This window comes from Dysidea avara, chromosome 4 (genome assembly GCF_963678975.1).
Source record: "Dysidea avara chromosome 4, odDysAvar1.4, whole genome shotgun sequence".
Lineage (NCBI taxonomy): Eukaryota > Metazoa > Porifera > Demospongiae > Dictyoceratida > Dysideidae > Dysidea > Dysidea avara.
Window position 1 is genome coordinate 29,082,294 of NC_089275.1, and position 26,446 is coordinate 29,108,739.

Sequence of the window (26,446 nt, forward strand, 5' to 3'; positions counted from 1 at the left end):
TTAGTAACTAGTGTATAATATATATAATCCAAAACAGTCATGCTGTAAAAAAGAGTGTGGCCCTCAGAAAGGCTATGGTGAAAAAAGATGTGAAATCCAAGGTGGCGGCCAAGAAATGGCTGTGATGGTAGGTTAATGGTAAAAATTTTAGTAACAACAATTCAGGTGAATTTGGTGCCGCTTGGTCTTGGCACAAAATTCACCTGAATTGTCGTTATTAAAATTTTTACCATTAACTTACTATCACAACCATTTCTTGGCCGCCACCTTGGATTTCACATCTTTTTTCACCATAGCCTTTTTGAGGGCCGCACTCTCTTTTTACAGCTTGGCTGTTTTGGATTAGATTTCACTTCTTTTTGTATTTGTATACCCAAAACTGGCCTATACCCGGCTTTAGGGCTTTTTAACCTATCATTTTTTCTTTACCACAGGGAGAAGAAAAGATGAAGCAGGGTGATCTCTTCGTAGCTGAACTCTCTACAAGGTGATCTTTCTAGCTGATCTCTCTACCGGATGACTTGTTTGTAGCTGAACTCTCTACAGGGTGATTTGTTTGTAACTGAACACTCTACAAGGTAACTTCTTCTAGCTGATCTTTCTACAGGGCAATTTATTTGTAGCTGAACTCCCTACAGGGCAATTTGCTTGCAGCTGAACTCTCTACATGGTAATTTCTTTGTAGCAGAACTTTCTACAATGTAACTTCTTCTAGCTGAACTCTCTACAGGGTGACTTGTTTATAGCTAATCTCTTTACAGGGTTACTTGTTTCTAGCTGAACTCTCTACAGGTGATTTGTTTGCAGCTGAACTCTCTTACATGGTGGTTTATTTGTAGCTGAACTCTCTACAAGGTGATTTCTCCTAGCTGATCTCTCTACAGGATGACTTGTTTCTAACTGAACTCTCTACAGGGTGATGTATTCATAGCGGAACTTTGTACTGGGTGATTTGTTTGCAGCTGAACTCTCTACATGATGGTTTCTTTGTAACTGAACTCTCTTCAAGGTAACTTCTTCTAGCTGATCTCTCTACAGGGCAATTTGTTTGTAGCTGGATTCTCTACAGGGTGATTTGTTTGAGTTGATCTCTCTACATGATGGTTTATTTGTAGCTGAACTCTCTATTAGGTGCCTTCTTCTAGCTGATCTGACTACAGGGTGACTTGTTTGTAGCTGGATTCCTTACAGAATAACTTGCAATGTATTATAATTGAGTAAATTATAAAAGCTGCTGAATGCTTTATTAGGGTGACTGTTCTATTAGAGTATCTCGATCTCCCATTTGCTGCACCTAGTTGCCTTTCGAATCATAACTCAGTGATTTGTAATCCGATTCTTCTGTACTACTGCAAGGACTTTCTATGATGATTATTCCAGCTACATACTGATTTTCAGCTCGTTGCTCTGAGCGGTTTTCCTGGCAGACACGAAAACTAATAGTTTTTTATTCATAAAAATCGATCGCGTAATTTTACACAGGTTGGGTTTTGTGTCATATCTCCATGGTCTTTATCCCGATTTCTTTCAAACCACACAAAAGGCACTCTTACGATGGTTGCTCCATCTACATATCAATTTACAACTGATTCCTCCAAGGGGTTTACCCTGTAGGCGTGACAGACCCTCAACCTTATTTTACGCAAATAACCGGTCATACCTCCATAAATGTTCATCTGATTCCTACCAAAATTGGTACGGAGATCCGCCTTAATGTGCCCGTTAAGTGTGCCAAATTTCAGCCCGATCTGAGCACGCATTCGTGTTTTATGGCAGATTTTGCAAAGTGTGCAAAATGAAGAAGATGAAGAAAAAACAACGGAGAAATTAAAACAAAATTTTGTTTACTCATATCTCGGAAATAGCTGGAGCGATTTTCTTCCAATTTGGTAGGTAGACTCCCCTCACTGGCTGGCACTTCTCTAAAAAATTTGGTTCCAATTGGATTAGGGATCACAGAGCTACATAGGTGTGAAAATTGCATTTTCTTTCTTCCTGTTAATATACTCACAGTGTGGCGCGCCGGCTTCTTGTGCCACACGACACACTACCATGTGTCTTGATTATCCATGTTTCATTTGGTAAAGGCTTGTGTTGCAACAAACATTTTGTATTGATATGTACTGAATTAAGTCATGAATTGGTTTTTTGTGTCTTGTAACAGCACCTGATCAACCTCAAAATGTTAGAGCTTCAGTTATCAATTCTACTATAGTGGAGGTCACCTGGTATCCACCCAGTATCACTAATGGGATCCTACGCTATTACACTGTAGTGTATGGTAGTAGTGATAACATGGAGATGATAGAAGTGAACTCTAGTGATGCGACCTCATCAAAAATGGGAAAGGATGTTAGTAGTGGTGAGATGGATACAGTGGAAGTGGACCCTAGTGAAGTGACCTCATCAGGAACAGGAGAGAATATTGGTAGTGATGAAATGGAGATGATGGAAGTGAACCCTAGAAATATGACTATATTGGTATCAGGACTGGATCCCTTCACTAATTACACATTTTATGTGTTAGCAGTTACTGTAACACCAAGTGAACCTAGTGATAATGTTACTGTGTTAACTGATGAAGCAGGTAAGAAGAACTATATACTTCACTGATATTTGCCATTGACTAATTTTTGCTGTATTGTCTACATAGCTCCAAGTGCTCCAGTAAATGTCACATCACATAACATCAGTTCCACATCTATTATGGTGACTTGGCAACCACCAATATCACCCAATGGTATTGTGAGATCATATCATATTAAGTATAGTAGTGGTAATTTTTCTGATGATATTAACACCACCAACATTTCTATTATCATTAACATGTTGGAGATATTCACTACTTACCAGGTTCAGGTGTTTGCCACTACTATCACTGAGGGTGATGGTAGTGAAATTGTCAATGTCACTACTGATGAGGACGGTAAGTTCATTTACTGATATAACATCAAAGTCCATATCATACAGTATGGTAGCAGTGGCATAGCCAGGAATAATTTTTTACCGAGGTAAAGTTTATCCCTTGGTCTAACACTGCTTGAAGGTTCCTAGTTTACTAATTTGTTAAGCTGTTTTACTGTAGTTACACTGATAGTAAAATGTCAGTAACTTTAAGTATATGGAACATAATTGTTTTACTAAGTTTTAAACTCTCAGTAAAACATCAGTGGGTGCGGGTTTACTGAAAAACTACTAAAATAACAAACAATTAACTGTTCCATATCCTGGGGACATACCACTCTAGTAAACTAAGAAACTTCAAGCAGTGTAATTGAAAGGATCTGCTTCTGACTCAAATGATTCACAAATGCTTTCAAGTATGGGTGGTACAACATTTGCAAGTTGACTCTCTGGTTGTATGGAAGAAACCGTTTCAGAAAAATCTGAGCGTTTTTCTACATGTCATAAGTAATGCTCCAGCTTAGCTAATGCTACAGTATACCATGTTTCAGTTATTAAACTAGTTTAATTGCATTCAACCAGCACAAAAACTGAATTACTCTAGAGTTAGTTTGAATGGTCAGGCCATCCATGGACTGCAAGGAAGGCCATAATCATGCACACTATACTTCTGATGTGATCTTTAAGTCAGATATTATCTCTTTCATATGATGCTCAACTACATGTACTAAGCATGTCAAGCTAGGGACTCTGGGGGCATGCTCCTTCAAGCAGAATTTTGAAAATATATGCTTTGATTTGACATGTGGAGGGTATTTTATTGTAACTATCAATTAATTCAATACAATGCCATGCAGTGGAATTTTTGAAAAGTAATTTAATACAATAATAAATGTAAATGATTTAGACTAAGCAGTGTAATGAGAATTATGGCTAATCTGTACTGAATACTCTATTAGAGTATATTACGATGACTGCTCTATTAGAGTATCTCGATCTTTTACAATGTATAGAATCTATGGCTGTAGTACTATAAGCAAGGCCAGAGCCTACGCCTACGATGACACGGTGCTGGACCACTTTTCAGCTACTTGAATTACAGTAATGCTATCTATAGTATAAGTAGTAGAAAATCGGGAGTACCTAAACCATAGATATTATGTACTACGCACCTATATATATCTATGCCTAAACTCAGGTCTGTTCAGCCTGTTGTTGTGTATTTTCAGCTATGCATTATTATGTTTGATTCAGAAACTCAGAATGTGCCTTTATTCACAATTGCACAATTTTATTTAGTGTACAACATTGGTAACTAGATTTAGTCAGTGCATGGATATATATATATATATATATAATGCAGTCTGGGAAATCCAATCTTACTGCCTATTTAAAAGTATCGAGAAATGCCAGTTTCAAGTATTTAGTGTGTTGTAGCTCGCTGGCTGACCAGAGCTCCATTAAGGTTTGTACAGATCACCACTGCGCTTGTGAAAAGCAGCCAGCAAAAGCAGACCACTCAAGTCTAGCTGATTTTTATTGTATAATTAGATAGTTTATTCATGTAGCTTTGTGTTCTTGGTGAAAAATCAAATCTGCTGACATGTGCAATAAGATCAGTTTTCCCAGATGCAGTCACATATTTTGATTGTACAAATGATTCACTGTAGTGATTCTTATTGCAATTTTAGCTCCAAGTACTCCAGTAAATGTCACATCACATAATATCAGTTCCACATCTATTATGATCACTTGGCAACCACCGATAACACCCAATGGTATTGTGAGATCATATCGTATTGTGCATACTACTGAAGAAATTATTAGTACTGATACTAACTATACTATGCAGTATTCCAATGTGAAGGCATTTCATACCATCTATGTACCTAGAAGAATGGATGAAGAAAACAAAACAAATAATATTTCAATTACTATTCATAAATTAAAGATATTCACTACTTACCAGGTTCAGGTGTTTGCCACTACTGTCACTGAGGGTAATGGTAGTGAAATAGTCAATGTCACTACTGATGAGGATGGTAAGTTATTATGTCTGCTCTTAGCAAGATAGATGATGTTTTCTAGTAGCAGAGAGCCTCTAATTATATGAGCAAAATAATGTTAAAGCACTTTTACCTACTTTGTGTGCCCTTTATACATGTGCTAATGTTTTGTAGCTATCAGCAATATCTTGAGTTGAATCACATAATAACAAGCATAAGAAAAAATTCCAAATTTTTTCTTATACTTGTTTGTGAAGTTTTTTTACAAGCTCATAACCACTAAATATCTGCTGAGTTACTCACAGCACTATTATACTAGATTATGATACATACAATAACAACTGATCAGTGGGCGTGGCTCTACATAAGCCTGCAGAAAATAATGGACGTGAATTTGTGCATACCTAGGGGGCGTGGCTACCATATGTCTACAGATCAAGACTCATGCACCACCTGTCCAAATGTCATTAACATAGACCAAACCCACACAAAGTTATGACATCACAAACACAGAAAACAACTTTTGGAAAGTTATGATGTCCAGCACTATACAACGACCGTTTTACTTTAATATCTGAATTATTGTTTTAGAGCCCTATAAGACAGTCTTATTGATGAATTGTGTGCCACATGTTATGTCCCCTAGAAAAGCCAGTGATATCTGATTATGATGCAATACAGTATTAGCTATATACCCCATACAAAAGCGGTTTGGCTATACAAAAAAATATGTGTCCACTAAGCTAGAAGCAGCTGACTACTAAATGAGCTGATATCTAGAAATGAATGTCAATATATACTGGAACTAAAGGAGCTAATATCTGGAAATGAATGTCAATATATACTGGCAACTAAGTATAATTTACAATAACCTTGGTCCTTTATCATTGACTTGTGTAGTCTGACTGTATTAATTCCCTGTAAATCCAATTGGCTAGTAATTTGGTACCTTTCTCAATAGTCCGGTTTTGTAGAGGAGAAAAAAGAAAGCTAGTTCTAAGTCCTTGAAATTAGATTAGGTAATCCTAAGGCTGCAGCACATGTTGCTGTCAGACCTTCTGTGCTGGTCACTGTAAATTAGTGCTAAAAATAATAAATTACTAGCCAATTAGAGTTACAGGGATTTAATTAGGAATGCAGCACGAGTGAATGATAAAGGACCAAATTTTTATAAATTATAACAAGTATTTGTCAGTATTTCTTGGACTCACCCAAATAATAGCCCCTTTAGTTGTCAGTTACTTTTAGTTTGATGGGGACATTACTTTTATACAGCTGAACTGTTTTTGCATGGGGTATATTGCTGTGTTACAAATCAGATGTCACTCTGATTTTTCTAGGCATGTGGCACACAACTGATCAATAAGACCATTCTATGGGGATACACTCTAAAACAACAAGATAGCAGCATTTTAAACATTAAAGTAAAGCGGTCTTTATAAAGAAGTGGTCTTTATAAAGAGGTGACCAAAAATTGAAATTACCAAAGTACCATTCCATTCTACCAGTCCATTCCATTCCAGTCCATTCTGCCATTCCATTCCACTGAATCCAGAGGCCCCTCCAGTTGTGAGGTCAACCACACAACACACCTCACTATTGATTTTTTGTGTGACATTGCAGATCTCGCAATTGATCACTAACCTGCTATGTCTCCTGAGGGATCACTGATCTGAGGCAGAGCAGAGCAGAGCAGATCAAGTGGGCTTTCTTTTATATACAACAATGTGGAAAGTGATTGTGAGTTTACATTTTGTGCAAGATATGATGACATGATGATGTTTTACTGAACCCACAATCAATCTATCTATCGACTAGTATAGAAAGGATGACATGATGTTTTACTAAACCCACAATCAATCTATCCATCTACTAGTATAAATAAACCCAAAACCATTTTCTAAGTGAGTAAGAGACCGCCTACTCAGATCTTCATGGCTTTAAAAAACCTTGGCTTTGCCTCAGGTTTCAAAAATCACGAAGATCCTTGTGGTAGGTTTCTAACTATTACTGAGAATTTTGAAGCACTTTTTGAGCACAATAATAATGTGATTATACTCTAATCAAGCTGTCACCTACTGTAATAGGAGAGTCAGAGAAACAATTGTTAATCTTACTAAGCAAACAAAATAGGTTACTTGTCAGCATTTTTGCTGCCTCAATGTTTTATTAAACTTTAACAAAATTTAAGAAAAATTGTATACTTTGATAATAATAAGTACATTAACTTTAGGAATAATGAAAGCAATTGTGACCTAATTTTAGAAAACCGTCGATATCCACACAATTTTCAAAATGCATTTTATATGTTCTTTGTTTTCTACAGGGACAGAGGAATAGACACAGCAAAAATAGTGTTCCAATACTACATATTCTAACCCCGTCTTTATTCAGTATTGGAACACCTATTTTAAAAATCTCCCTATAATGAGACAAAACGAACCTCAAATCTATAAATGACTCTAATGTTATTAGAGTAAGTGACCGATTATCGAACGGTACCTATTATCGAACATAAAAATCACGTAACGTATTCGGAAGTTTACAATTTTATTTCGCATACTCATAAGATGTTTATATGGAGAATTCCAATAGTGTAGCCTATTCTTAATGAACTTTCCATCCTTTAGAGTTTATGTGTGGACATCACAGCAGTCTTGATACTCATCACCACTGACAAAGAAATGAAGAAAAAGAACACAGAAATTGCCGTGAAAGAACTACAACTCGAGCGTGACTTTGGCAGTGGAATTGGCCGACTTTTTATCTTTTTCCTGAGTAAAAGATGTATCCACGAAGATTGTACAGAAGGGGTTGCTGTAAACAAGGATGATAAGACTGTGTTATTGTTCGTAATGTGCTGATTTTTTACTGTACGCATTTAACACTGAACGATTCGCCGTTGTAACTCACAAGTGCATGCTTGTATCAAAACTATATTTCAGTTACAGTATCATGGTACTTCAGATAACACGTTGATATAACAATTAAGAGTGTGTAGGTTACACTGAGGTCACCAGAGAAGAAAAGGTGCAAAACGTTCGATAATTGATTAACAGAAATTAATGGACGTTCGATAATAGGTATCGGTGTTCGATAATTCATATTTTACGGAATGCAGAAATCCACTCATAACACAGACACTAATTGGATACTATTGCTCAAACTTACGTGAGGTATTCTACGAGAAAGTCGATACCTCCTGGTGAACATTCTAGGTTGATACTACTTTCCTGGAGATATTTATGAAGTAATGTATAAACCTTGTTCGATAATCGGTCACTTACGCTACTATTGGGGGCTGTGGTCTGTTCTTGTTTGAGCCAAGATAGAATTTTTGCACTATTAGTTCCAACACCAAACCATAGACGGAATAAATACAGTCAGTATTTGTGTATGAATTATGCTGTGAGACTAGCCAAGTTTCAGCTCCTAAGTTAAGCAGTGTTGGAAATACAACACTAGACAGCCGGACGAGCAAATAATTTGATATGTACAGAAGCTATCGAGAAAAGAATCTACAGGCGCTTATATAAACGATCATAACTTACTGATACAACAACGTACGGAATTAAATCTTGGCTCATTGTGTTCGCCATGAATTTGTGCATCCACCAAGGTATAGTTTTTCCCAGGCATGCTTCTTTGTTCGAGAACGAAGGCAAATTCACTGAAAAACGATCGTCGGTAAATTCTTTCGTCACCGCAACGTAAACAAACCAATGGCGGATCCAGGATGGGGAATTTGGGGCAAATGACCCCCCCCCCCCCCCCCCCCCCCCCCCCAGTGACCTTGTGGAGGAGCCATAGCTACTTCTCATACTATTACAACTTTATATCAGGCCAAGATCAGCTTATATAACTCATGAAAATATGCACATTTATTAGCATTTATTACAAATTCACCTGAAACCAAAGCGAACCAAACTCAAACTAGCTATGAAATTGTCACCCTGCACCTTCGTGCGTACTAAGCACCTCTAAAAATAATTATTGTGTTGCTGTTGTTTAAGACATTCAGAGCTATTTAAACAGTTTTTAAGACTTCACAAAGGCCAAAATGGTAAAAATCAACAGTGAGATACTACTAAGAGTTGTATTATTTGCTACACAAACATGCAGCAACTAACAACAGAATCTGACTCTCCCTAACCACCTACAACTTGGCCTGTTTGTGCCCCTCCCTTTACCAGGTCCTGGATCCGCCCCTGCAAACATCTGTAACTTTGGAATATTTTTGTGTATGGAGATGAAACAAAGATTTCTGTACTCCCTATGGACAGGCGAACACGATGATACCCAGGATTTATCCATTGGCAGCTTAATTCGCTCACCAGCAAGGCAATAAAAACTTGTGTAATTTTTTTTCTGGAGCTTGCATTTTTTACCCATAGTTTTTAAATGCGTTTTATTACAAAAGTACTGTTGTGTGTATATGGACGGTTTTCCAAAATTCGGTCACCATTTGAGAGTTTTTTTTGTAGAAATTCGGAATAGAATAATAATGAAAATATTAAGCAGAGACCTGGTTTCCATGTATGTAGCTTTGTGGTCATGTTGAAAAAGCAAACCAGCTGTCATGAATGATAAGACCAGTTTTCTCAGATTCAGCCACATATGTGGCAATTTCTCAGTCAGCCTGCATGAAAATTGTTCCATAAATAGGAACAACCTTGCTTGTATGTATGATCCTTCACATTTAACTTAAATTCTGCACGTGATATTTGTATGTTGCAAAGGAGGAATAGAAGGTGGAGTAAATTATTTTACAAATATTGTGAACTTGAAGGCATGTGTGTATCTCAAAATTAGTTAAATTGATTGGCTACAATTTGGGATGGAAATTTTCCCATCCTACAGAAGTTTACCTGTAAAATTGCCTTTTGAAATTCATGAATAATAACTATGTATTATGGATGTGCAAAAATTGCATTGTTACACTTCTTGTGTTATATACACTTGTCTGTCACACAGCAGCACTACAAGCTTTCTCAGCTGTATATGATACTGTCTTATGTCCTTGATACTATCATACAGTACAATAGTACTGTACAGTAGGGACATTTAAGGTGTGGGGGCGATCCGTGATATATTATAACCCAAAAACCTGCCACAATTTTTCCTCTCAATGACATTACAGGATTGGTTGAGTAAAACCAAGTCCAAAAGTGTTTTCAGATCAACTCGAAATGTTTCTATCAGGTTGCTACAATTTTTTTTTTTAAATTTATTCGATGGAATTTTCTACTGCTTCCTGCCTTCCTGCCTGTCGCCTTCAATCAAGCGTCAAGCATAATGGAAAACTGGCTACAGCTACAACTACAGCCCTAATTCTTTCGCAGAAACTTTTCTAGTTCCCTTACGAAAAAACCTTTGGTATATTGATAAACATACAATGCTTGGGTTATTGTCTTACCTTTTATCCTTCTTTACCATGGCCATCAGTCAAGGTTCTACCATTGAGTATTAATAGACTACAGTACGGCTTCCATACCAATGTATATTGCATCAAACTATTCAAATGCACGTGGTCGCCAGTTGCACCAAAAACACATGCATACGTGACTCGCTGTTGATATTGATCAGAGAGAGCAACTCAAGGCGAACTATATAGCAATGCGTAAGTCAATATAGTTTATTTAGTAACAATGTTAAACCGAGTTGGGTCATCCAGGTCCTGCATTACAGATTATTCGGGTCTGACTCCACGTGCTAAATTAAATGTGAACGTGTCACTACATACCACAGTGTAGCTCTGCTTCTTTTATGAGCCATGCTCACTTACGTAAATTACTGTCTGTAGACATATGGTAGCCACGCACATTCATCAGTGTGTAGGTATGCACGAATCCACGCCCACTTATGTAAATTACTGTCTGTAGACATATGGTAGCCACACCCATTCATCAGTCCGTAGGTATGCACGAATCCATGTCCATTATTGTCTGCAGGCCTAGCTGCAGGCTTATGTAGAGCCACGCTCACTGATCAGTTGTTATTGTGTAAGTCATAATCTAGTATAATAATGCTGTGATTAACTCATGCTGTTTAGTGGTCATGAGCTAGCAAAAAAACTTCACAAACAAGTATAAGAAAAATTAGGAATTTTAAATTAGAGTAGGAACAGTGTATAATGCTGCAATAAAAAGTACTGAAACAAACTGGATCAGAGTAGTACGTAATGTCCAAATACTGTAAAACAATAAGAAGTGAATATCCCTACTGTGCTACACTCAATGCACAGTAAGGATATTCACTTCTTATTGCTTTACAGTATTTAGACATTACGTACTACTCTGATCCAGTTTGTTTCAGTACTTTTTATTGCAAAATTATACACTGTCCCTACTCTAATTTAAAATTCCTATTTTTTTCTTTAACTTGTATTATTTAATTATACAATACATAATTATGTAGAAAAAATGTTTAAATTGTGTTGCTTTACTTTATATAGTACCGGGAACTCCTAATCATTTATTTGTAAATGGTATTATAAATTCCACGTCAATTGTTGTCACTTGGTCTGAACCAGATGTAACTAATGGAATTATCACAATGTATGAAGTGTATTTTAACAAGTCTTCTTTCGGTGATAACACAACAAATTTAATGGCAAACACTACTACAAACACTTCAATTATTATTGGTGGACTAGATCCATCAACAGTATATAGTGTGGCTGTAAGAGCATATACTCGTGTTGGAGATGGAGAATTGACTGATATCTTTAATATCCAGCCTAATCCAAACAGTAAGAACATTTCATTACGACTAACATTATACAGCATACAGTATACACACATTTGCTAAATCAGATGAAATTGCAAATTCTTACCTGGGCCTGTAAGCAATTACAGATGAAGATTTTAGAAATCACGATTTTTAAAATTTGAAGAATACAAATTAGACATTATAAAAATTACTTATCACACTAATTTTTTGCAGAGAAATTGACAGGGTATAGGAGATCATTATTTCACTCATAACCATGAACTTTGGGGATCTCAAGTAAGGTTACAATATTGTTCAATATTCTATAATGCTTCAATTTATTTAGATACACAAATTTGTAGAATACCTTTTGTACACAATGATCCCATACTCCTATAATCGATGAGGCACTCACAACTTCTTTCAGTTATGTGTCATTCCTTAAAAATATTATTTACATTCATGGATGAATATAGTGTATGTATTATGATTAACTCATTTAATTGCAAATATGGTTAATGTGGGATCAGGTGCAAATAAGTATGTTTAATGAATACTGTATCTCTACATCTTAAAACCTTATTTTTTATGCTTGATATTAGTAACCCTTTTTACACTTGTATGCGCATACACAAATTATATACTGAACTTGTGTAAATCATTATTATCATCATTATAGGTTCATCCCCACCAGTAGGATTTATGGTAATGGTACTCAATTCAACTACAGTAAAGTTATCATGGCAATATCCTGAGTCACCAAATGGTGAGATCAGAGGTTACTCCATTCTCTATTCATCAATACCAGATAATGAGATGATGATACTAAACATCACCTTAGACACTGTTGATGATACTAGTAACCAGACTACTATAGTGTCAGGGTTAACACCATTCACCTACTATGGCTTTCGCGCTAGAGCCTTCTCTTTTGGTGACCAAAACAAACAACGTATTTTTGTCCAAGTTGGAATATCAACAAATGAGATAATTATGAGAACTGATGAAGATGGTAAGGTGTTGCAATTTATCACAGTGTGTTGTCATTATTTACACTTTTCTATAGTACCTGGACCTCCTACAAACTTCACAACTCATAGTATCACCTCTACCGCAATACAAGTATCATGGGAAGCACCATCAGTCACCAATGGAATTATACTAAACTATACTGTGTCCTACTCTAACACTACCTACACATCTATATTGGTATTCATCAATGATGTGTTTAGAATTAAAATTTCTCAACTTAATGAAGACACTTGGTACAATTTTACTATTTATACCAACACTAGTGCAGGAGCAAGTCCTTATGTTAATACCACAGGAAAGACACATGAAGATCGTAAGTAATAGCTATTATGTTCTTTGCACTTCATGGGCACCCACTAAAGTAAATGTGAAGCTTACTATGTACAGTATGTATTTGCACAAAAGATACATGCATTAATCTGACAATCTCAAGTGAATGTATTGCAATGTAATACTCTCAATGGCACCTTGACATATTATTTAGAAATACATCAAGTAATTAGCCAATAGAATTAGTATTACACTTGTTTGTCAAGGTCCCTCGATGAAAATCTGTAATACTAATGTGATTGGTTAAAATAGTGTGGCGTGTTTCTATTGGAAGTACATGACAACTAGTGATACCATAGTGATAGATTCCCATAGCATAGTAACAATAATAATTGCTTAGCAATGGTTGCTAGGTAATCACTGCTAAGATTAACATCACTTTGGGACCATAGCAATAGTTGCTACATGTGATCAGTCTTTTGCAGTGGCTTTTTTTGAATTTATGTTGCTTAGTCACAGTTACTATGGTTGTCAGATTAATTTGTATTGGACAGATGACTATAGTATTGGGGATTAATAATCCTCGTATTGTAGATAGGGAGGAAATAATGCCCGGCTTCACCTTGCACAATTTTATTACTCATTCCTGTTTGCACTATCAATCCCAAATACCACAGCCATCCATCCTATGACGTATATGTACATCGTATGTAATCAGGGCATAGAATAATATCTGATGTTCATACAAGTATGCATGACGCAAAAAAACAAAGCATGTGAAACTGAGATACTCTACTAGAACAGTCACACCTGAAGTAAAAGGTGATAACATCATGCATGATAAACACCAAAAAACTGTTCAGAGTTTGAACCAGGACTTCCATACCTATTTTCCCAAACCCTTTACCACTCTGCTATTGCTGGAAGTTACTCATCTCACTTACATAATTTCCACCTTATAAAGGAAAATTCTAGTTACTATACCAGAATAGTAAGTTTTATTATAATTTCATAGATCCATCTACGGAAGCTCTAGATTGTTCTAGAACATTCTGTATGCATGAAAATGTACGCTCTATTACAGTGCTACAAAACGATTATAGTCAAACTAGTATTTTATCAAAATTATTGAATGAAGTAAGGATCTAGCAATAAAAAGTAGTGAAACAAGAGATGAATGATGGTATTACAGCATAGCTCAGTGGGAAGTCCCTACTTTAAAGGGCGGCTCCAGAAATATTGTTGACGAGTTTCCAAATTTCTGCTGCATGCACATTTAAATCTAGTGGGATCTGGGGGCATGCCCCTCTTGAATTTTTTGCGTTCTGAGATTAAACAATTTTCAGCAAAAAGATAACATTTTAAATATATGTTAGGAATTGATTGATATAGTAGGCTGCTTATGCTTGCTGCTACTGGCATAATATCACGAGAAAGCCAAATAATGAAGTTTGATGGAAACAACAGACATGGATTCCATTCTGGGGGCATATCTCCAGTTTCAATTCTTAACCACTCTGAGATATGATTTAAGTCTATTTTTACTGTGTTGGTAAAGATAAACTAATTAAAAATTCAAAATGTGACTATTTTATTAGGGTAGTTGACTGCTCTATCAGAGTATTTTGATATTATATATCTAATCAAAAACAGCTAAGCTGTAAAAAATGGTGCGGCCCCAAAAAGGCCATGGTGAAAAAAGATGTGAAATCCAAGGTGGCGGCCAAGAAATGGCTGTGATGGTAGGTTAATGGTAAAAATTTTAATTATGACAATTCATGTGAATTTGGTGCCGCTTGGTCTTGGCACAAAATTCACCTGAATTGTCGTTATTAAAATTTTTACAATTAACCTACCATCACAGCCATTTCTTGGCCGCCACCTTGGATTTCACATCTTTTTTCACCATGGCCTTTTTGGGGCCGCACCTTTTTTTACAGCTTAGCTGTTTTTGATTAGATTTCACTTCTTTTTGTATTTTTATACCCCAAAGCCGGCCTAAGACCGGCTTTGGGGATTTTCTTTTCTTTACCACAGGAAGAAGAAAAGATGACCAGATGTTAAATACTTTAAATATTTCTGATTTTATCAATAAATGTACAAATTATATATACATATATAATACATATATTTATTACAGAACACTCTACACGGTAGTTTCTTTATAACTGAACACTCTACAAAGTGACTTCTTCTAGCTGATATTTCTACAGGGTGATTTGTTTGTAGTTGAACTCTCTACATGATGGTTTCTTTGTAGCTGATATTTCTACAGGATTTGTTTGTACTGTAACTGAACTCTCTACATGATGGTTTCTTTGCAGCTGAACTCTCTACAAGGTAACTTCTTCTAGCTGATGTCTCTACAGGGTCACTTGTTTGTAGTTGAACTCTCTACATGATGGTTTCTTTGTAGCTGAACTCTCTACAAAGTAACTTCTTCTAGCTGATGTCTCTACAGGGTCACTAGTTTGTAGCTGAACTCTCTACATGGTGGTTTCTTTGTAACTGAACTCTCCACAAGGTGACTTCTACTAGCTGATCTTTCTACAAGGTGATTTGTTTATAATATGGCTGAACTCTCTACATGATGGTTTGTTTGTAGCTGAACTCTCTACAAGGTGACTTCTACTTGCTGAACTCTCTACAGGGTGAATTGTTTGTAGCTGATCTCTGTACATGATAGTTTCTTTGTAGCTGAACTCTCTACAAGGTAACTTCTTCTAGCTGATCTTTCTACAGGGTGGTTTGTTTGTAGCTGAATTCTCTACAGCGTGATTTATTTGCAGCTGAACTCTCTATAGGGTGAATTCTTCTAGCAGAACTCTCTACAGGGTGATCTTTTCGTAGCTGAACTCTCTCCACGGTGATTTGTTTCAGCTGAACTCTCTACATGATGGTTTGTTTGTAGCTGAACTCTCTACAAGGTGACTTCTACTTGCTGAACTCTCTACAGGGTGAATTGTTTGTAGCTGATCTCTCTATATGTTAGTTTCCTTGTAGCTGAACTCTCTACAAGGTAACTTCTTCTAGCTGATCTTTCTACAGGGTGGTTTGTTTGTAGCTGAATTCTCTACAGCGTGATTTATTTGCAGCTGAACTCTCTATAGGGTGAATTCTTCTAGCAGAACTCTCTACAGGGTGATCTTTTCGTAGCTGAACTCTCTCCACGGTGATTTGTTTCAGCTGAACTCTCTACATGATGGTTTGTTTGTAGCTGAACTCTCTACAAGGTGACTTCTAAATGCTGAACTCTCTACAGGGTGAATTGTTTGTAGCTGATCTCTCTATATGTTAGTTTCTTTGTAGCTGAACTCTCTACAAGGTAACTTCTTCTAGCTGATCTTTCTACAGGGTGGTTTGTTTGTAGCTGAATTCTCTACAGCGTGATTTATTTGCAGCTGAACTCTCTATAGGGTGAATTCTTCTAGCTGAACTCTCTACAGGGTGATCTTTTCGTAGCTGAACCCTCTCCAGGGTGATTTTTTTCAGCTGAACTCTCTACATGATGGTTTGTTTGTAGCTGAACTCTCTACAAGGTGACTTCTACTTGCTGAACTCTCTACAGGGTGAATTGTTTGTAGCTGATCTCTCTACATGATAGTTTCTTTGTAGCTGAACTCTCTACAAGGTAACTTCTTCTAGCTGATCTTTCTACAGGGTGGTTTGTTTGTAGCTGAATTCTCTACAGCGTGATTTATTTGCAGCTGAACTCTCTATAGGGTGAATTCTTCTAGCTGAGCTCTCTACAGGGTGATCTTTTCGTAGCTGAACTCTCTCCAGGGTGATTTTTTACAGCTGAACTCTCTACATTATGGTTTGTTTGTAGCTGAACTCTCTACAAGGTGACTTCTTCTAGCTGATTTCTCTACAGGGTGATTTGTTTGCAGCTGAACTCTCTACATGGTGCATAGTTTCTTTATAAATGAACTCTCTACAAGGTGACTTCGTCTAGCTGATCTCTCTACAGGGTGATTTGTTTTTAGGTGAACTCTCTACAGGGTGACTTGCCTGTAGCTGAATTGTCTATCAGATTAACTTGTTGTAGCTGAATTCCGTACAGAATAACTTGCAATGTAGTATAATTCTTTAATGGAGTAAGTTATAAAGGTAGCCGAATGCTCTATTAGGGTGACTGTTCTATTAGAGTATCTCGATCTCGCATTTGCAACACGTAGTTGGCTTTCGAATCATGACTCAGTGGTTTGTACTCCGATTCTTCTGTACTGTACTACTGCAAGGACTTTCTATGATGATTATTCCAGCTACACACCGATTTTCAGCTCATTGCTCTAAGCGGTTTGCCTGGTAGACGTGAAAATTAATAGCTTTTTTATTTATAAATATAGATTGAATAATTGTGACACAGGTTGGGTTTTGTGTCATATCTCCATGGTCTTTATCTCGACTCTTTTCAAACCACAAAAAGGCACTCCTACAATGGTTACTACATCTACATAGCAATTTTCAACTCATTCCTTCAAGGGGTTTACCCTGTGGGAGTGACAGACCTTCGACCTTATTTTACGCGAATAATCGATCATAACTCCATGAATGTCCATCGGATTTCTACCAAAATTGGTACTGAAATCCGCCTTAGTGAGCCCTTCAAGTGTGCCATAGTTCAGCCCAATTGGAGCACGCATTCGTGTTTTATGGCAGATTTTGCAAAGTGTGCAAAATGAAGAAGAAGTAGAAGAAGAAGAATAAGAAGAAGAAGAAAAAAACGAAGAAATTAAAACGAAATTTTGTTCGCTCGTATCTCGGAAATGGCTGGACCGATTTTCTTCAAATTTGGTATGTAGACTCCCATAACTCGCCGGCACTTCTGAGCAAATTTGGTTCCAATCGGATAAGGGATCACAGAGCTACATAGGTGTGAAAATTGCGTTTTCTTTCTTCCTGTTAATATACTCACGGTGTGGCGCACCGGCTTCTTGGGCCGCACGACACACTATCGTGTGTCTTGATCTTTGGTGAATTAGGTGTTGAATCCTTGGAGAAGGAAGCACAAATTCACCTGAATTGTTGTTACTATAATTTTTGCCATTAACCTACCACCTGTGGACCTCTAAGTTGGTATGAATGAAACACATAAATTCTCTAAATAGCCTCTAAGCATTAATTATGTTCGAATAAAATTACTGAAACCTCATGTTAACTTGATACAATAGTGAAGAAATATACTTTTGCAGTAAAGAGTGATGCATGTAAATGAATGGACCATTTGACATTTTTATCATCACAAACACTAATTCTTTTAATCCTTACTGTATGTTCATTTGGCCATTTGGTATATTATAAGCTTTGCTTTTTTCTGACCCATTAATAATAAACAAAATTAATAATAAAAATGGATTTATACTCTAATAGAGCAGTCGGTAACTAGTTGACTCAATTATTTATGCTTTAAAAAGTTGCCAAAATCAAGACACACGATAGTGTGTCGTGCGGCCCAAGAAACCGACATGCACACTGTGGGTATATTGACAGGAAGAAAGAAAACGTCATTTTCACACTTTGTGTCTCGGTGATCCATTATCTGATTGGAACCAAATTTGCTACAGAGTTGCCCGCCAGCCAGGGGAGTCTACATTCCAAATTTGAAGGAAATTGCTCCAGCCATTTCCGAGATACGAGCTGCCAAAGTTTCGGTTCTTTTTCTTGGTTTTTTTTTTCTTCTTGTTTTTCTTCGTGTTTTCGCACACTTGCAAATAATGCTATAAAACGCAAACGCGTACTCCGATCGCCCTGAAATTTGGCACACAGAACGGGAGTTTAAAGGCAAATTATAGCATCAAATTTGGTGACAAAGACTCTTGAAAATCGTAAGTGATGTACTAAATGACTAGCTATATGTTGTCTGTCTAATGTATACTGTGAACATGCGAAATACACAGACTATACTATCAAAGGTGGCGGCCAAGAAATAGCTGCAATGATATTATACTATCACTTAATTTTTGATATTACAAATTAATTGACAAAATATCATTGCACTTTTGTGACATCATGAATTTTTTTCACACTAGCCTGGTTTTGGAAGGTTGCACCCTTTTTCACAGCTTGGCCATATTATTCTACTTGTATTTGTATGGTATATACCGGCTTTTGTCTATCTTCTTTCATTTTTATACAGGTAAACAGAAGAATTGGATTTTAATTGACATTTGTACTATTTTGACATTGATAATATTTATATTTGTATAATACAGTACGGTATGGTACTGTATTTTAGGGATCACAAAGAAAATAAAATTTCCCAAAACCAGATAGCTTCATAATAACATCCTGACTTGGTTTGCAAGCCCAAAAGTGCCTTAGTGTGGCCCTAAATGCTCCCAATAAATTGCTACAATTTTTTTTTAAGTTATTCAATGGAATTTACTACTGAATGATGGTATTACAGCATAGCTTGGTGGGAAGTCCCTACTTTAAAAGGCGGCTCCAGAAATATTGGTGACAAGTTTCCAAATAGTGGGATCTGGGGGCATGCACCTCCTGAAATTTTTGTGTTCTGAGATTAAACAATTTTCACCAAAAGGATAACATTTTAAATATATGTTAGGAATTGATTGATATAGTAGGCTGCTTATACTTGCTGCTACTGGCATAGCATCAAGAGCAGGCCGAAGAGTAATGAGGTGGAACTATGTGAAGTTTGATGGAAACAACAGACATGGATTCCATCCTGGGGGCATATCTTCAGTTTCAATTCTTAGCCACTCTGAGATAGGATTTCTATTTTTACTGTGTTGGTAAAGGTAAACTAATTAAAAATTCAAAATGTGACTATTCTATTAGGGTAGTTGACTGCTCTATCAGAGTATTTTGATATCAAGACACATGGTAGTGTGTCGTGCGGCCAAGAAAGCCGGCGACCACACCGTGAGTATATTTACAGGAAGAAAGAAAACAGCTTTTTCACGCATGCATAGCTCCATGGCCCCTTCTCCAAAGCACACTATTTTTGCATTATAGCTGTCCCCCAGGTAGGGTACACCACACAGCAAATTTGATTAAATTCGCAACAGCCATTTGCGAGATATGGGCGTCCAAAATTTCGTTTTAATTTCTTCGTTTTTTTCTTCTTATGCCGTATGGGGGGCTACGGGGGCTTCGATTTATTTTCGCACACTTTGCAAAAATTGCTATAAAATGCAACCGTGTAACTCGATTGCCTCGATCTTTGGCACAAATTAAGAACGTGTAATGGTGGATTCACGTACCAAGTTTGTTGTAAGTCTGAGTAATATTCAAGGAGTTATGGACGTTTATTCACGTAAAAACAGATCAAACTTCTGTCACGGCTACAGGGTAAACCAAGTATAGAAATAACTTGAAAATTGGTGTGTAGATAGGCTGATCATCGTAGCAGTGCCTTTTGATAGTTTGAATAGCAATAGAGTTACAGCGACAAAGTTATAAAGCAAAAACTAAGCAAGTGTAAAATCACGGGATCAAGATACTCTAATAGAGCAGTCACCACGGGATAAAAAAGGTGTGCAAAAAATGTCGAGAAAAAAACTTACCAGAGTTCGAACCAGGGACCTCCATACCTACCACCTGCATCCTTAACCACTGAACCACTGCAACCTTGACTGATCACCTAACTTAATTTCTGCTTTATAAATGAAATTTCTAGTTGAAATCTGCTAATAGTCAAACGTTTGTAATTTCATAGATCTACCAATAGAAGTTCTAGACTGTTCTAGAACATTCTATGTATGCTCTATTAGAAGTCCTCAAAAAAATGTGCACTCTATTAGAGTATCACAATAATATTATCAAATATTGAATTAAATCATGCAATGAAATACATTTATAAGTCTGTCTTCAATAATCATCATTGTATCTACATAGAAAAGAAGAAATGTGAGTAAAAACAGATCTCAAAGTCAGCCATAGGCTGATTTGGGGCCTTGTAAAGTACAAAAAGGAGTGAAATCCACACAAAAAAAAACAGCCAAGTTGTGAAAAAATGGTGCGGCCTTAAAAATCCTGGGTGAAAAAAGTTGTGAAATTAAAGGTGGCAGCCAAGAAATGGCTGCAATGATGTTAATGCAAAAAATTTTAATAATGGCTGTGTGCATTGTTAAAATTTATTAGCATTAACATCATTGCAGCCATTTCTTGGCCGCCACCTTTAATTTCACAACTTTTTTCACCCAGGCTTTTTAAGGCCGCACCATTTTTTCACAGCTTGGCTGTTTTTGTGTGGATAATATATCTTTGGTGAATTTGGTGTTAAATCCTTGGAGAAGGCAACACAAATTCACCTGAATTGTTGTTACTATAATTTTTGACATTAACCTACCATCAGTGGACCTCTAAGTTGGTATAAATGAAACACATAAATTCTCTAAATAGCCTCTAAGCATTATGTTCGAATAAAATTACTGAAACCTCATGTTAAAACAAAAATATACTTTTGCAGTAAAGAGTGATGCATGTAAATGAATGGACCATTTGACATTTTTATCATCACAAACACTAATTCTTTTAATCCTTACTGTATGTTCATTGGACCATTTGGTATTATAAGCTTGGCTTTTTTCAGAACCACTAATAATAAACAAATAATCAAAATGGATTTATACTCTAATAGAGTAGTCAGTAACTAGTTGACTCAATTATTTATGCTTTATAAAGCTGCCAAAATATCATTATCTCATCAGGAAATGCACATTTATTAGCAAAACAATGGAAATGAGGCACAAATATTAAGCATAGTCAGGTGATTTTGTGCAATTATGCAATCATTATTACATGTGCAAGTGAAATGGCATCTCCGTGTATAATTGTTCATTATGCTTGTATGATGGTTGCCAAAAATACAGTATTAAGCATTGGTCTGGCACGGTATAAAGCAGAATTATTTTCTACACTGATATGTACCTCACTGTAAAAAAGAATAGAACAGTAGTAACTCAAAAAGCATAATAGTAACAGGTCACCATGACCATTTGTTAGAGTGTTAGCTAATTTTCTTTATAAGCTTTATTTCTGTGGGCACTATTATCTCCGTTCTTCAAAAATGTTTTCAACAAAATTTTTACTACAACTGAACTGGTGTATACTCTTCAGTGACCTCTTGTAGGTGAATCTTCTCTTGGCCAGTTCATGATTAAAACAAATTATCAATGTATGAGGTTGTGAAGTACATACGTAACTATGTAGGTAACTGATACTTATGCTTGCAGAGGTATGCAAGTACTTGATACTTGAATTATTGGAATTGGTGCAGCCATAAGATTCACCACCTAACACAGTTTTCGTTATTCACATTACAGGTCCATCTGCACCTCCACAAAATATTACTACTATGGTGATCAACTCAACATCAATATCTGTGTTTTGGGATCCACCTCCTTTTAGTGATCAAAATGGTGTCATCACTGGCTATAGAGTGAGCTTTACTAATGTAAACAGATCTAGTATTCTTATTAAGGACATCATTCAATCTACTGTTACTGCCACCAATTTAAAAGAATTTGAAGTATACAGTATAACAATTGCAGCAAACACTTTTGTTGGCAGAGGACCATTTAGTGCTCCTGTATCAAATGAAACCCTTAAAGATGGTTCGTTTTTAATGTGTGCATCTTTTTGTGCTTATGTATGTTTGTGAGTACTGTCTAGCAAACACAATCCATAATTCACTTTATTTGGTGTAAAATGATTTTGGTATGCAAAAATTATACAAATCAACACACACAGTAGTGTGTCATAAGGCCACAGAAGCCAGTGATAACAAGAAAAAAAAATGTTTTTCATGCATGCATAACTCCATGGTCTCTTCTCAAAAGCACACATTATAGTTGCCAATTGTGACCGGATTTGCAAAAAGGGGTATTCCACACACATCCAGTTTACTAACTTTGTAACTTTAGATTAGAAAATGCTAACTTGAAAATTGCTCTGTAGTGGGATGGGGAAAATTTCAGGTTTGTATGTTTCTTGTAGAGTAAGTTATGGTCTTCTGAGTTAATAGAATGTGGAAGACCCCTTTTCACAAATCCATTCACAATTTAAGACAAACCGCCTTACATATGTGTTAGTGAAATATAAGACTCCAAAGTTAGGCTAAATTTGGTTGTTTTTCTTTGTCTCTTTTTTGGTGGGGCCTAATGTTTTGCATGCTTTACAACTAAATTTGTACTTAAAGTAGACTGCCAGGAAATTAGCATACAAATTTAGGTGAATTCAATTCATGTACCAAGTCCAGTACGAATTTGATAAACATTTATGGATGATTATTTGCATTAAATAGACGAATATTAACATGTATAGGTATGGTAATAACTCAACAATCGATCTGTACATGCGATACAGCTTGAAGTCAACTTAATACCCACACACAGTTTAATCAGCCTTAAAGAAGTGGTGGTAATTCAGGCACTCGTAGTTTTCAGATGTGTGTACCCGCTACAGACCAGTCTGTATTGGTAAGAAATCAACCATGGCAAGTTAAACCTCTAGTAGGTTAGCCCTCAAGTTTATTAGTCTGTTACGGGTACAAAATCAAGACACACGGTAGTGTGTCGTGCGGCCCAAGAAGCCGGCGCGTAACACCCGTGAGTATATTGACAGGAAGAAAGAAAACGCAATTTTTGCACCTCCGTAGCTCTGTGCTTCCTTGATGAAACAAGACGAATTTTGCTGTGGACATGCCCCCCAACTGCAGCACTCTACATTCCAAATTTGAGCGAAATCGCTTCGCGCGTTCCCGAGATATGCGACTTCAAAAATTGGCTGAGTTTCTTCGTTTTTTTTTTCTTCTTCTTATTTTTCTTTTTCTTGTCGCACACTTACAAAAACTGCTATAAAACTCGAACGCGTTATCCGATTGCCTTGAAATTTGGCACACAGAAGGGGGGTATAAAGGCGCATCTCGGTACCAACTTTGGCTGGAATACCATAAACAGACAAAGAGTTATGAGCGATTATGCACGAAAAATAACACCAATATGTTGTCACGCCTACAGGGTAAACCGCGTATGGGAAGAAGCTGAAAATCGGTGGGTGAATAGGTTAACTATTGAACCTCAAACCTTTTGTAGTTTGAAAGAAATCGAGCTAAAAACCAGGAAGATACAGCGAAAAAATCAACAGTGTGTAACAATTACGCAATCGAGATTAGCTAATTTTTAATATTTTTATTTTATTATTATTATGCTTGCCACGCCTACCAGGTAAACCGCTTGGGGTAATGCTTTCAAAATCGCTGTACAGATGGAGTTATCATCTTAGAAAGGCTCTTCAATGGTGTAGAAGAATCAGACTTAAAGCCACGGAGTTATAACACGAAATCCAACTTGGTGTAGCAAGTGCGAGATCGAGATACTCTAATAGAGCAGTCATCCTAATAGAGCAGTCACCCTGAACAGAATTAAAGAGATCAGTTAGAAATAAGTAACCTGTATAGAGATCAGCTACAAACAAATCACCCTGTAAAGAGTTCAGCTACAAACAATTCACCCTGTTAAAACATCAGTTAGAAGAAGATTTCTTGTAGAGAGTTCAGATACAAACAAATCACCCTGTTGAAAGATCAGCTAGAAGATATCACCTTGTAGATACTTCAGTTACAAAGAAACCACCATGTAGAGAATTCAGCTACAAACTAGTGACCCTGTAGATACATCAGCTAGAAGAAGTTACCTTGTAGAGAGTTCAGCTACAAAGAAACCATTCTGTAAAGAGCTCAGCTGCAAACAAATCACCTATACAGAATTCAGCTACAAACAAATCACCCTGTAGAGAGATCAGCTAGAAGAAGTTACCTTGTAGATAGTTCAGCTACAAACAAATCATCCTGTAGGGAGATCAGCTAGAAGAAGTTACCTTGTAGATAGTTCTGCTACAAACAATTCACCCTGTAAAGAGATCAGCTAGAAGAAGTTACCTTGTAGAGAGTTCAGCTACAAAGAAACCATCATGTAGAGAATTCAGCCGCAAACAAATCATGTATAGAGAGTTCAGCTACAAACAAATCTCCCTGTAGAGAGATCAGCTAGAAGAAGTTTCCTTGTAGAGAGTTCTGCTACAAACAAATCACCCTGTAGAAAGATCAGCTAGAAGAAATCACCTCGTAGAGAGTTCAGCTTCAAAGAAACAATCATGTGAGAGTTCAGGTACAAACAAATTGTCCTGTAGAGAGATCAGCTAGAAGAAGTTACCTTGTAGAGAGTTCAGCTACAAAGAAACCATCATGTAGATAGTTCAGGTACAAACAAATCACCCTGTAGAAAGATCAGCTATAGAAGAAATCACCTTGTAGAGAGTTCAGCTACAAAGAATCTATCGTGTAGAGAGTTTAATTACAAACAAATCACCCTGTAGAAAGATCAGCTATAGAAGAAATCACCTTGTAGAGAGTTCAGCTACAAAGAAACCATCATGTAGAGAGTTCAGCTACAAACAAATCGGCCTGTAGAGAGATCAGCTAGAAGAAATTACCTTGTAGAGAGTTCAGCTACAAAGAAACAATCATGTAGAGAGTTCAGCTGCAAACAAATCACCTGTAGAGAGTTCAGCTAGAAACAAGTCACCCTGTAGAGAGATCAGCTAGAAACAAGTCACCTTGTAGAGAGTTCAGCTAGGAGAAGTAACATTGTAGAGCTACAAAGAAGCTACCATGTAGAGTTCAGCTGCAAACAAATCACCCTGTAGAGAACTCAGCTACAAACAAATCGCCCTGTAGAAAGATTAGCTAGAAGAAGTTACCTTATAGGGAGTTCAGCTATGAACAGATCACCCTGTAGAGAGTTCAGCTACAAACAAATCACCCTGTAGAGAGTTAAGTTACAAAGAAACCACCATGTAGAGAGTTCAGCTGCAAAAAAAATCAATCACTCTGTAGAGAGTTCAGCTAGAAGAAGTCACCTTGTAGAGAGTTAAGCTGCAAATAAATCACCCTGTAGAGAATTCAGCTACAAACAAATCACCCTGTAGAAAGATCAGCTAGAAGAAGTTACCTTGTAGAGAGTTCAGCTACAAAGAAACCACCATGTAGAGAGTTCAGCTGCAAACAAATCACCTGTAGAGAATTCAGCTAGAAACAAGTCACCCTGTAGAGAGATCAGCTAGAAACAAGTCACCCTGTAGAGAGTTCAGCTAGAAGAAGTCACATTGTAGAGAGTTCAGCTACAAAGAAACTACCACGTAGAGAATCCAGCTGCAAACAAATCATCCTGTAGAGAGTTCAGCTAGAAGAAGTCACCTTTTAGAGAGTTCAGCTACAAAGCAACCACCATGTAAAGAGTTCAGCTGCAAAAAACTCAATCACCTTGTAGAAAGATCGGCTAGAAGAAGTTACCTTGTAGAGAGTTCAGCTACAAAGAAACCACCATGTAGAGAGTTCAGCTGCAAACAAATCACCTGTAGAGAGTTCAGCTAGAAACAAGTCACCCTGTAGAGAGTTCAGCTAGAAGAAGTCACATTGTAGAGAGTTCAGCTACAATGAAACTCCCATGTAGAGAGTTCAGCTGCAAACAAATCACCCTGTAGAGAACTCAGCT

The 26,446-nt window shown here is 36.8% G+C and overlaps 2 protein-coding genes across 2 annotated transcripts in view; both read left to right on the forward strand.

Annotated features, from left to right (window-relative positions):
• Positions 1-22,600, forward strand: part of LOC136252721 (phosphatidylinositol phosphatase PTPRQ-like) — a 55,768-nt gene extending 33,168 nt beyond the window's left edge. Inside the window, exons 3-10 of the mRNA XM_066045289.1 lie at positions 2,165-2,587; positions 2,654-2,926; positions 4,575-4,946; positions 11,365-11,661; positions 12,301-12,633; positions 12,688-12,966; positions 22,217-22,507; positions 22,566-22,600. Of these exons, the coding sequence (XP_065901361.1) occupies positions 2,165-2,587; positions 2,654-2,926; positions 4,575-4,946; positions 11,365-11,661; positions 12,301-12,633; positions 12,688-12,966; positions 22,217-22,507; positions 22,566-22,600 (2,303 nt within the window). The remainder of the gene's footprint in view (positions 1-2,164; positions 2,588-2,653; positions 2,927-4,574; positions 4,947-11,364; positions 11,662-12,300; positions 12,634-12,687; positions 12,967-22,216; positions 22,508-22,565) is intronic.
• Positions 1-26,446, forward strand: part of LOC136252722 (phosphatidylinositol phosphatase PTPRQ-like) — a 62,950-nt gene that overhangs the window by 14,268 nt on the left and 22,236 nt on the right. Inside the window, exons 2-8 of the mRNA XM_066045290.1 lie at positions 2,165-2,587; positions 2,654-2,926; positions 4,596-4,946; positions 11,365-11,661; positions 12,301-12,633; positions 12,688-12,966; positions 22,217-22,507. Coding sequence (XP_065901362.1) covers positions 2,165-2,587; positions 2,654-2,926; positions 4,596-4,946; positions 11,365-11,661; positions 12,301-12,633; positions 12,688-12,966; positions 22,217-22,507 — 2,247 coding nt within the window. The remainder of the gene's footprint in view (positions 1-2,164; positions 2,588-2,653; positions 2,927-4,595; positions 4,947-11,364; positions 11,662-12,300; positions 12,634-12,687; positions 12,967-22,216; positions 22,508-26,446) is intronic.